Source organism: Palaemon carinicauda, chromosome 37 (genome assembly GCF_036898095.1).
Source record: "Palaemon carinicauda isolate YSFRI2023 chromosome 37, ASM3689809v2, whole genome shotgun sequence".
Classification (NCBI taxonomy): domain Eukaryota; kingdom Metazoa; phylum Arthropoda; class Malacostraca; order Decapoda; family Palaemonidae; genus Palaemon; species Palaemon carinicauda.
The window spans coordinates 27,070,868-27,084,751 of NC_090761.1; the positions used below are offsets into that span (position 1 = coordinate 27,070,868).

General features: G+C 35.5%; 1 protein-coding gene across 14 annotated transcripts in view; it reads left to right on the forward strand.

Annotated features, from left to right (window-relative positions):
- Positions 1-3,037: 3,037 nt before the first annotated feature.
- Positions 3,038-13,884, forward strand: part of LOC137629528 (putative leucine-rich repeat-containing protein DDB_G0290503) — a 227,452-nt gene continuing 216,605 nt past the window's right edge. For all 14 annotated transcript variants that reach the window (XM_068360916.1, XM_068360921.1, XM_068360917.1 and 11 more), the window contains exon 1: positions 3,038-3,527. In XM_068360916.1, coding sequence (XP_068217017.1) covers positions 3,201-3,527 — 327 coding nt within the window. In that variant the 5' untranslated portion in view covers positions 3,038-3,200. The remainder of the gene's footprint in view (positions 3,528-13,884) is intronic.

Below are 13,884 nucleotides of genomic sequence, written 5' to 3' on the forward strand. Positions count from 1 at the left end.
TATGGGGATTGTGTTTAAACATATTGACATCGACATAACAAATAAGAAGATTGTTTCTTTTTTTATATTAAAGGAAATCAATGATTTCTTGTAATGATCAGTGAAATGTGACAACTCAATATGAATACATTATAAACGAATGACTGGGAGTATAACAAGTTCAATGGCACTGAAGGAATATTTTCAAAGGAGCTCAAAGGGTTACTCAACGTTCCAAATTAAATTTCACTCTCCTACAAGACCTTGTTTATCAAAAGAAACTTGTAAGCAGTAATGGCAATAGATGGCTCTTGTCACCATGAAAATCCTTGTCTCTCTAGTGTGTTCCAAAGACTATTAACAGTCACTGACTCATATAGTGTTCTTTCATCCATTGAAAGTACTGGCTCCAAAAGCACTGTAGGAGGCGTTTTTCATTTCTTCGGGAAGATAGATATTTTATTTTTCACGCAGGAATGCCGGTATAAAAATTTGCCATTTTTAGAAAGAGTATTTTGGGTAATGTTTAAGTGACTAAATATTTTGTAACAGTTCTGTGGAATACCGTAGACTGTGTTTCATTAATACCATCTCACATGACACTATTATGGCGTCAAAAAGATGGCATTTGCCAGTAATTGGTTCATTCCACAATAGAAGATCTCTACAATTTCTTGTAAAGCATGGAGGTCATTCCCTTCTCTCAAGAAGTGCCCCAAAGTCCACCCAGATATCATCGACCAGGAAGGACACAACGTAGTCCCCCAGACAAATGAAATTGGTTTCCAAATAAATGCAAACGATCGAATTGCTGAAAACTTCCCCTGCAGTTTAAAAATTTTGATGGGCCTTTGTTGATAATGAGATAATGATATCTTCTCTAATCAGAAGTCGAAATCTGGGTATCAGTATATAGAGAAATAGAAAATGGGACCCCGAATTGGAGGGCTTTAGGAAGTCCTTTGATGTCGTTAGTGGTTTCCCATTATTATTATCATTACTTGCTAAGCTACAACCATAGCTGGAAGAGTAGGATGCTATAAGCCTAGGGGCTCCAGCAAGGAAAATAGACCTGTGAGGAAATGAAAAATGGAAATAAAATATTTTAAGAAGAGTAATATTAAAATAAATGTTTCCTATGTAAATTATAAAAACTTTAGCAAAACAAGAGGAAGAGAAATAAGATAGAATAGCGTGCTCGAGTGTACCCTCAAGCAAGAGATCTCCAACCCAAGACAGTGGAAGACCATGGTGCAGAGGCTATGGCACTACCCAAGATTAGAGAACAATGGTTTGATTTTGGAGTGCCCTTCTCCTAGAAGAGTTGCTTACCATAGCTAAAGAGTATTTCCTACCCTTACCAAGAGGAAAGTATCCACTGAACAATTACAGTGCAGTAGGTAGGTAGTAGGTTGGCCAGGGCATCAGCCACCCGTTGAGATACTACCGCTAGAGAGTTATGGGGTCCTTTGACTGGCCAGACAGTACTGCATTGGATCCTTCTCTCTAATTGCGGTTCACTTTCCCTTTGCCTACATATACACCAAATAGTCTGGCCTATTCTTTACAGATTCTCCTCTGTCCTCATACACCTGAAAACACTGAGATTACCAAACAATTCTTCTTCATTCAAGGGATTAACTACTGCACTGTAATTGTCCAGTGGCTACTTTCCTCTTGGTAAGAGTAGAAGAGACTCTTTAGCTATGGTAAGCAGCTCTTCTAGGAGAAGGACACTCCAAAATCAAACCATTGTTCTCTAGTCTTGGGTAGTGTCATAGCCTCTGTACCATGGTCTTCCACTGTCTTGGGTTAGAGTCCTCTTGCTTGAGGGTACACTCAGGCACACTATTCGATCTCGTTTCTCTTTCTCTTGTTTTATTAAAGTTTTCATAGTTTATATAGGAAATATTTATTCAAATGTCATTGTTCTTAGAAAATATTAATTTTTGTTTCCTTTCCTTACTGGGCTATTTTCCCTGGTTGGGCCCCGGGGCCTATAGCATCTTGCTTTTCAAACTAGGGTTGTAGCTTAGCAAGTAATAATAATAATAATAATAATAATAATAATAATAATAATAATAACCCCTTGAGTGAAGAAGAATTGCCAGAACACAGTGTTCTCTGGAAAAATGAGTCATCAAGGTCAATATGAGTGGGATTTTGAACACAACAGCCAAAGCCAGTGTTTGTTCTCATCACTGAACATCTGTGCTAAATAGTTTCCTTTTACAACTGCGCAGATATTACACTTTTCTAACGTGCTGGTAATTTTGCAGCGTTTAGAAATGAAAATATTTTACCTTGTAGTATGAATGAAGTGTTATAGATTATGATATATGATTTCAATATAGGACATCAGTGACCTAACATATATATATATATATATATATATATATATATATATATATATATATATATATAATTTAAGACGGAATCCTTTTCTTTTGACAAAACTGATACTGATGTGAAATATGTTGAATCTTTATTCATAAGTAATATCACTATGGAGAAAGACAGAAATTGTTTGCTATAGGGTTTACACACACACACACACACACACACATATATATATATATATATATATATATATATCTTATACATCATACACACATATATATATATATATATATATATATATATATATATATATATATATATATGTATATATATATATATATATATATATATATATATATATACATAGCCATATTATTAAATCTCATATTTTTTCAAGAATAAACCTGTATATATATCTACAGAAAATCTGTTTTATAATTAAAAAAAAAAAAAAACATCCGTGCAAGCAGTTTTTAACGTAGGCTACAACAGCTAACTTTCATGGAGGTATATTCATTTGAATTACTCTTCATGAAATTAAGATGCAGTTTCTGATATAATTCGTTTTAAATATTATCTAGATTAGAATATAATTAAACAATAGATCAGTTTGTATTTTCTTATCGTTGGGAGTTTCCAATATCGCGGAGATTCGAAGAGCGCGCGAAGCTTAGAGTGCCATCTGTTGGCAGAAGTTGGAAATAGGTTTTGTCGTCGTCTGTCGGGAGTCGTCATCAAAATCTGATGTGTGTGGAGTGTCTTTGTGAATTGTTGCGAAATATTCGTGAAATACCGTGCGAAATGTAGTCTCAGGACATTTATCATGGTTGAACAACATCGTAGTAACGCTTAGCGTAGATTAGTTATATATATTTAATATCATGGAGCCGGAGAAGAATAAAGGGAATGGAAAAGAAAGCGAAATTGATGAGGTGATAGTGATGGTAGAGGTGGCAGGAGCTGATGGTGATGAGGATGATGATGACGACGATGATGCCATGGGGCAGCGAAGGAAGATGAAAAAGAATGGAGGGCATCACCATCAGAAGAGCATTATCACTGACCCTGGCAGTGACCTCAAGAGAGATAACTCGACGTCATCATCACAGATGTTGGATCTTCTCGACGAATTTACCAAGATTTATTCAGATCGACTCCAAAGGGTCGAACAGACAGCGATGAAAACCTCAGATACACAATATTTAGAGGTAAAACTACTAATTTTATTATAATTTTTAGATAACAATAACTCTATGTTATAAATTTCTCTTTGTTTATCATTATAAAAAGGTATCTTTGCCATGGCAGTATTGATAAGATAACGCTTTTTGAATCATTAGTTCGCTAGGAAAAAAAAAATGATTGACCTACTGTAACTTATATTGCATAAGTGTAATTGATTAATTTAGGCCTAACACAGTCCCCTATAGTAAGCGCAGTATGCGGTAATACACTTAAGTTTATCGATCATGTCACGCATCCCCTGCTGGGTTATCGATAATTATGATAATTATGACCATTCTTTATCTGCAGACGTTCAGAGGAGATTGGAAATGTCACTTTAGAATCCTGTTGTCATAAAAGATAGACTTCTTTTGTGTACTGATGGGTAGTATGATTAAAAATATGATGTTAAAAGTTATTAAATATTCTAAGAATTCTCTCTCTCTCTCTCTCTCTCTCTCTCTCTCTCTCTCTCTCTCTCTCTCTCTCTCTCTCTCATCTTTATTTGTTTATCTAAATGAAATTATATTTGTACATTTGGTAATTTGATAAAATTAAACGTCTGCTTTTAGAAAGGTAGTGTTGCTAATTCTCATGGTGAGAGAGAGAGAGAGAGAGAGAGAGAGAGAGAGAGAGATGTAAGGGCCAGGTGATCTTAAAGTTGAATTCTCCCTTATATAATAGAGAGCAAATGTCTGTATATTATACACACACACACACACACACACACACACACACATATATATATATATATATATATATATATATATATATATTATATATATTATATACTGTATATATATATATATATGTATATATATATATATATATATATATATATATATATATATATATATATATATACCCTGTCCCCTTTAGCTTCCCAGTTCCTTTGATAAAGGGGAGAGGGAGTAGTCATATAGTGAGAGGGAATGCGTGTGCATTTAGGCATATCGATATAAATATTTCGCCGTCATTTTTAACGGGGTCGCGTACACTAAATTGCTATCAATTGAGTTTTATTGTTATGGTACGTCTTATCTCTGTTTATAGAATCAGTTTGTAAACATAGCTGGTCCATTAAGCCGCACTTAAATGAGAATTGGTGGTATTAATGCATTACGTATATTTGGTTCTATATTTGACTTTCTCCAGAGGCTTGGAGCCTGTGACGTTCTTGCAATCAATATTGCGCAAAATTGCGCAAATTGCAGTTACGGAGTTCGTACGTTTAGTCTTTTCTTTAGTACTGCATTTGAACATGTTTATCACGAGGCCCATACTTTAGAAATTTAAACAGATGGTACGCTCAGGCACACTGTTTTCTCTTATTTCTCCCCCCCCCCTCCTATTTTTTTTGAAGTGTTTATAGTTTATATATGAAAGATCTGTTTAAATGTTGTTACTGTTCTTAAAATTTTTGAATTGTTCATGACTTCTCTTGTTGTTTATATATTTGCTTGTTTCATTTCCTCACTGGGTTATTTTTCCCTGTTGGAGCCCTTGGACTTATAGCATCCTGTTTTTCTAACTAGGGTTGTTGCGTGGATTATAATAATAATAATAATAATAATAATAATAGAGAGAGAGAGAGAGAGAGAGAGAGAGAGAGAGAGAGAGAGAGAGAGAGAGAGAGAGAGAGAGAGGCCACATCCTGTTAATATTGTTATTGAATGCTTGTAGTACAGTCACCGTGCGTATGTTTGTGTGTTCATGTTGGTGGTGGCTTGGCCAAGTTCCTGTGGGCATATGTGTGACCTAGAGTCAAGTGTCACGGAACTTGATCGTGAATTTCTCTCTCTCTCTCTCTCTCTCTCTCTCTCTCTCTCTCTCTCTCTCTCTCTCTCTCTCTCTCTCTCTCTCTATTATTATTATTATTATTATTATTATTATTATTATTATTATTATTAGCCAAGCTACAACCCTAGTTTGAAAAGCAAGATGCTATAAGCCCAAGGGCTCCAATAGGAAAAAATAGCCCAGTGAGGAAAGGAAATAAGGAAATAAATCAATGATGAGAACAAATTAACAATAAATCATTCTAAAAACAGTAACAACGTCAAAACAGATATATCATATATAAACTACTAACAACATCAAAACAGATGACATATATAAACTATAAAAAGACTCATGTCAGCCTGGTCAACATAAAAACAATATATATATATATATATATATATATGTATGTATATATAAATATTAAATTTATGCATATATATATATATATATATACACATATATATGTATACATATATACATATGTATATGTATGTATATATATATATATATATATATATATATATATACATTCATACACACATAAATATATGTATATATGTGTGTGGATGTATATATGTATATATAAACTGTTAATTGCTAATTCCACCACTATTACAACACCACTACCGAAGAAAACTCCCAGTCAAATGCTTTAAGTATTCTCTTAAAACATACCGAGCCATACACATACAAACATTCCATTGACACCCAAGATAAAATGATTCAATGTACATTCATACATAAAGGCATAAATTCTTACATTATACAAAAATGAGCCATACAACTATAGACTGGCAGATTGTAGATTATAAATATATCCACAACTTCAGTTATTAGTTGCTTGCGCTTGGCCTTTGAGTGTGAGTTCCGGAAGTAGAGATAGCAAACGAGCTAATGATGAAACTTGAGATGGCGGTTGGGCTCCGAGAGGAGTCGGGTAACCGCCAAAGTCGCTCTGAACAGAAAATCTGAGTAGGCTAAACGAGAAACAAGAAGAGGGTACGTTAGAAATACGATTGCTTGATTGGTTAGCAGTTTGGCGTTGGACGAAACCGCACTGAATTATTATTATTATTATTATTAGTATTATTAGCTAAGTTACAACCCTAGTTGGAAAAGCAGGGTGTTAGAAGCCTAAGGGCTCCGACAGGGAAGAAATAACCAAGTGAGGAAAAGAAATAAGGGAATATATAAACCATGGAAGATTGTTGTTGGACGAAACCGCACTGAATTATTATTATTATTATTACGCCTAGTTATATATTATATTACGTAAATGACGGGGAACTCGTCTACATGATTTACTTAAGACGGTGACTGGAAGTCCACATACGGCTTCTTCATTTGTATTTTGAGATTACCAGACGCTACGCATGAGCTCGCTTCACGAATTCTCCATGTATCTTACGAATAAATTTGTATTAAAAAGTATTTTTCTCTATTGATATGCAAAATTAATGCACTTCTAGAGAAGTGATACTGCTCCATAGGTTGTAATCTATCGGTTTTTTTGGTGCAAAGATGAGAGGAACTATTGCTTGTTTGACACATCCCTACCAGAAAGTATGCCCTGCCGTCATGATTTAGGGTAGTACGTCATGCTACCATTAGAAAGTACGCCCTGCCGTCATGATTTAGGGTAGTACGCCATGCTACCATTAGAAAGTACGCCCTGCCGTCATGATTTAGGGTAGTACGCCATGCTACCATTAGAAAGTACGCCCTGCCGTCATGATTTAGGGTAGTACGCCATGCTACCATTAGAAAGTACGCCCTGCCGTCATGATTTAGGGTAGTACGCCATGCTACCATTAGAAAGTACGCCCTGCCGTCAGTATTTAGGGTAGTATAAAAATACTACCATTAGAAAGTACGCCCTGCCGTCATTATTTAGGGTAGTACGCCATACTACCATTAGAAAGTACGCCCTGCCGTCATTATTTAGGGTAGTACGCCATACTACCATTAGAAAGTACACCCTGCTGTCAGTATTTAGGGTAGTATAAAAATACTACCATTAGAAATTACACCCTGCCGTCAGTATTTAGGGTAGTATGCCATGCTACCATTAGAAAGTATGCCCTGCCGTCAGTATTTAGGGTAGTATGCCATGCTACCATTAGAAAGTATGCCCTGCCGTCAGTATTTAGGGTAGTATGCCATGCTACCATTAGAAAGTATGCCCTGCCGTCATTAGTGAAAGGAAGTATGCCATGTCACCACGAGTAAGACAAACTGTGCTATGCCCCATCCATAACCATACTCCCATCCTTAAGCGGAAGTATGCCTTTCCTCAATCTGTAATGGCTAATATCCCAAGTTTTCATCATTAGGGAAGTATGCCATACTGCCATTTCTAAGGGAAATATGCCATGGTGCCCTTCGTAAGAGAAAGTATGCCATGCAAATTAGGGGAGAGTATGCTATGCGATCATCCTTCTTTAAGGAAAACTAGCAGAGTGAGGAAAGGAAATAAGGAAATATACTACAAGATAAGTTTAAGAATAACAAAATTAAAATAAATATATTAAAAACAAACTATAAAAACTTCAACATAACAAGAGGAAGAGAAATAAGATAGAATAGTGAGCATGAGTGTACTCTCAAGTAATAGAACTCTACCCCAAGACAGTGGAAGACCATGGTACAAAGGCCGTGATACTACCCAAGACTAGAGAACAATGGTTTGATTTTGGAGTGTCCCTCTCCTAGAAGAGCCGCTTGCCACAGGTAAAGTCTCCTCTACCCTTACCAAGGGGAAATTAACCACTGAACAAATACAGTGCAGTATTTAACTCTTGAGCGAATAATTGTTTGGTTATCTCAGTGTTGTCAAGTGTATGAGAACAGAGGAGAATGTGGAAAGAATAGGCCTGACTATTCGGAGCCGTAACCAGAGAGGGGGATCCAATGTAATACTGTCTGACAAATTAAAGGACGCCTACTCTAGCGGTAGTATCACAACTGGTGGCTGGTGCCCTGGCCAACCCATTAACTATAGGTGTGTGAATTAGATATATAAGTATTCAACTATTCAAATATAATTTTTAGTTAGTGAACTTTTGTACTCTTCTTCTGCACAGTTAATGGAACGTGCTTTACTGGTACCAACACTCACAAAGGATAGGACAATTCATACCTGGTATATTCGTAGCATAATGCTATTAGTCCTGAGCTGCTTATCTTAGTATCTTTAATGTGTCTCTTGTCTAGAGGGGTCATCTTTGTCTTTCATGCGACTGTTTTAATCGTGTCAAGTATTAATATCTAGTCTTTCTCGGGTTTATCGAAATTTTGAGATTTAAAGGGGTCATGTCGTTTATTGAATCTATTATATGATAAGGGAAATTCATTTATTTTAATTGGAATAATGTGTTAAGACGATCAAAATCTGATGGAAACTAAGATATTCCAAGACAGAAAATTTGAAGGGAAGAAATGCCATTAATACGGATGTTTAAAGATTTAAAGGCCACTCATGAATGGCAGAGGAAAGGGACAGTGACATTGCCCTATAAAGCAGGGCAATGCCCCAGAGACTGACCATATCAGCGCCCAAGCTAGGACCAAGGAGGGTCAGGCAATGGCTGCTGATGACTTAGCAGTTAGATCTATAGGCTTCCCCGTAGTTCACAAGGATGGTGAGTATGCAGAAAATATTAGAAACTATCGAACTTGAGCAGGTACCTGAGCAGGTCTCGAACTCCCGCCCAGCAGGTTGCTAGGCAGGTAAAATGGAATTAGCTTTCTAAACCTAATCGCTGATTGGTTGGACAAGATAATTCTAACCAATCAGCGACCAGGAAACATTTCCGAGCTAAAAGGGCACCGTTGCGAGTCGGTGCAAATCTGCCTCGCTAAAAGAAATGGACTCTAGTAGCGTCTGCAACATCACAGTTATCAGCAGCCATGGTCTGGCTCTACCTGGTCCTAGCTTGGGCATCGATCATATGTATATGTGGGCGGTCTCTAGGATATTGTTCTAACCTTTACCTGTACCGCTCACGAGTGACCTTTAAACCTTCAAGCGATAAAGGAAAATGTGAAATAGAAGAAATGGTTGGAGTAGTATAAGGGAGATTGAAGAAAGGTGATAATTAATGAAAATAGGAAAGCTTATCAAATGAACATAATTTTTAATAATTTTGAAATTAAGAAAAAAAAATCAATCTTATTTGATAAGTTTTTTGGTGCGCTTTAAAACCTTTCTAGGAAATTATGCAATTTCATGCTTTGCTATATATATATATATATATGTATATATATATATAAATATATATATAAATATATATATGTATATAGGCTATATATATATATATATATATATAAATATATAATATATATATAAATATATATATGTATATATATATATATATTTATATATATATATATATATAAATATATATATAAATATATATATGTATATAGGCTATATATATATATATATATATATATATATATAAATATATATATAAATATATATATGTATATATATATATATATATATATTTATATATATATATATATATTTATATATATATATATATATATATAGTGAGAGATGTCCATTGGCAAGTATGAGGCAATCTAATATTAGAAGATGGCACTTGGGGTATTGCCAATGCACTCAGGCACCATAGAACTCTGTTAAATGTCGTTGCAGTCAAGGAAGAGAAGAGGAAATTAGGGAAGCATTTACTTTATTCCCATTTCTTTGTTTCTATGGAGAATCTGGAGAAGCTGCGAAACTATGAGGATTCCTGTAAGAAACACATTGATTCCACTAAGGCAATCGTCTTCTATGAAATGGGCGTCAGGGAGAACTTGTGTTCCAATAGCATATACTGTATGTATATATATATATATATATATATATATATATACATATATATATATATACACACATACATATATACATATATATATATATATATATATATATATCTATATGCATATATATACGCACACACACACACACATACACACACATATATATATATATATTTATATATATATATATATATATATATATATATATATATGTATACACACACACACACGCATATATATATATATATAGTATACACCACAACAATAAATGCAGCCTTTTCTAATCCACTACAGGACAAAGGCCTCAGACATGTTCGTATTTATGTTTGGGGTTTGGCCAGTTTTCATCACCACGCTGGTTACTGCGGATTGGTGAAGTTGGGAGACTTTCGTCTAATCGCTTTCAGCAAACCAAGCTAGTATTAACCATTAGTACAGCTTTCCTGATCATGGCGATACGTAAACCGTTTCACCACGTTAAGGGCACAAATATAACATTAGACAGAGAACGTGATAGAGAAGTATAGCCAAGCAAATCTTTGCATACCTCTTATGCAAAGGTTAAATCGACGGACGAGTTTGTGTTCGGTAAACATAATGCGTTTTCAACCTGTTGTGATTTCATAGCTGTGATTTCTATTTCGATCTCAAGGGCACAATTGGTATCTTAGGCATTTTAGTCCAATTTGTCGAGTAAATTGAAATAAGATCGCATACGTAGTTATAGTGAAAGTATAATTAAACCCATTGGAAAATAAACAAGTGAAAATTTTGATGAGAGATGTTCGTATACAATGTTTGTCTAAGTAAAAATATATGGAAAAGGTTGTCTCAAGGAGGTGACCCTGCTCTACAGGTACATTAATAAACAATAAAGAAGAAGAAGAAGAAGATTGTTTGTCCAAATGGGAAAGGTTGGAGTTTTCATATCATAATCACCGGAATAGAATATGCAAATAGAATATTTTGGATCACAAAGAACTGTCGTAACTCACTGGCTCTCACTCCCCCTCGCTGAGAAATCTCAAGTCTCAATGTGACCCACACAGGGCGTTTATTTCTAAGATCTCTCTCTCTCTCTCTCTCTCTCTCTCTCTCTCTCTCTCAGGGATTGGACCCCAGGTACGGTATTGAATAAGCTTGGGGCAGTGACAGAATAGAATCAATTTCAGAAGCTAAAATATTGTTATGTGGCATATAGTTTATTATTATTATTATTATTATTATTATTATTATTATTATTATTATTATTATTATTATTATTATTATTATCACTTGATAAGCTACAACCCTAGTTGAAAAAGCAGAATGCTCTAATTCCAAAGGCCCCAACAGGGAAAATAGCCCGGTGAAGAGAGGAAATAAATAAACTACATTAGAAGTAATTAACAATTGATATCGAATATTTAAAGAACAATAAATGTTTTCATGTTGAATAGGCTTACATAAGTCCTTTTATAGTTTAAGTATTAAATATCTCTTTTAATGTTAATGTTTTTAAAATACTTAATTTTAATTTTCAGTACTTCTTATATCGTTTATTTAACTCCTTATTTCTTTTCCTCACTGGGCTATTTTCCCTGTTGGAGCCCTTGGGCTTATAGCATCTCTCTTTTCCAATTAGGGTTGTAGCTTAGCTAGTAATAATAATAATAATAATAATAATAATAATAATAATATAAAAACTGAAAAACAAGAGGAAGAGAAATAAAATAGAATAGTGCTTGCGAATGTACCCTTAAGCAAGAGAACTCTAATAATATTTTTCATATAAAAGAGCTATTTACTATGGGAATTGGTACATTGCATGTTATGAACACTTATTTTCTATTCTGTTGAATTGTAAGAACTACATTAAATGACAGTGTTTTTTTGTTCCTTCAAGAGACATATCTTAAGAACCATGTTAATCTAAGTTAACGATTTACTTGCTGGCTAGGTTTAACACGTTTTATACTTTAATTACTTCTTGTAATCATTTTAGTAGCTTCTTTTGTAATCTTAAACCGACTATGTTTTCTAGATGGCCGTTTTGATGAGTTATACACATTGTTACCTCCACCAACGAAGTTGGGAGGAGGTTATGTTTACGCCCCTGTGTGTCCGTTTGTGTGTTTGTTTGTTTGTTTGTGAACAACTTCCTGGCCACAATTTTACTCATAATAGAGTAGTGAAACTTTCATGGATCGATTCTTATGTTGAGACGTGGCAGTGATTCAGTTTTGAAAATTTTATGTCAAAGGTCAAGGTTAAGGTCGAGCAAAAGGTCGACCGAAACTGATTCTTGGAAAGACAAGCTGGTTTCAAGAAATAAACTGCCGTAGTGGAGGTCTGCACTCTCAGAGTTCTTTTTTTAGTTATGGATGTTACCACCAATAATACTCCCTTATATTTATATTTTCTTGAAATAACATTTCAAATGGTTGCTCTCCTCTGCCCCGTATACGAGACATTATACATGTTTTGAATATTCTTTTGTGAGGATCCTGCTCTTTATATTACTATCTTCAAACATTCCTATTCTTTTCTACTAGTTCTACTGAGGCTAGTACAGCGGTAACGTGCTCGCCTAGCATTCGCATGGCAGCAGAACGATCCCATCCCTTGACCGTGAGTTTAAGCTCTTTACCGGGGAGGCCACTGCCCCACAGTGTGTATGAGGTTGTGCTTGCCCGGCTGACGTTCTGGTGAGCATCTGTTTTAATGAAACAGGAACTAAGGACACCTGTAATTTCTATTTCATTGAACCAATTCTGAATAATGAATTTATTTGATCCTATAAGGTCTTAATCCTTTCGATTATATGATGAGTTCTTGAAGGATGTCTCGAAACGCTGTGGTAAAGGCATTCGTGTCCCTACCTAGTTCGTCTTGTACGAGGTTCAATTGGGACAATCAACAATGCCCACATGGACGCCATCTCCCTCCCACACACCCTTCCTCCGTTCATGTCTGGTTGTTGCCTCTCTCACTCCTCTCCCACACATCTCCTACATAGATAGCTGGTTTGGGATCCTTGCTGGTTGCTTGCCTGAGATATTTATTTGTTGGTGTATATGTTCATCACTGTATAAGAAGCAGTGCAAGGAAGAGAAGACGATGAATCGACGAACTAAGGACGTTTACTGGCGTGGACTGGCATAGAAAGACCATAAACAAACGTAAGCTGCTGATGATGATAATGCTTATCACAACAATTCATGTGTCATCGGAATAATTAGGTCTTATCTTCCGGATATTGTTGTTTTTATCGCTGGTATTTCCTTATAAAACGGTTTAAAGGTTTAAAGGCCACTCATGAATGGCAAAGACAAGGGACAGTGACATTGCCCTATAGGGAAGGACAATGTCTTTGAGACTGACCATATATACATAAGATCAGTGCTCAAGGGCCCCCCTCCCTCTTCACCCAAGCTAGGACCAAGGAGGGCCAGGCAATGGCTACTGATGACTCAGCAGATAGACCTATAGGCTTGCAGCGACCAAAGAAACTAACGAGATTTAGCGGGTCTCGAACCCCAGTCTGGCGTTCACCAATTAAGAACGTTACCATATAGGCCACCGCAACTTAGAGATGCATTTATGGGTTCTCAATTATAATTCCTTATTATGAATGCAAATGCCGAGGGAAACCAACAACATAATACCCATATCAAAGGCCAAGGTAGAAAAAAGAAATAAAGAAGAAGAGAGAAGAAACGGGTGAGCATTTACCCTAAGGGCAGCAAC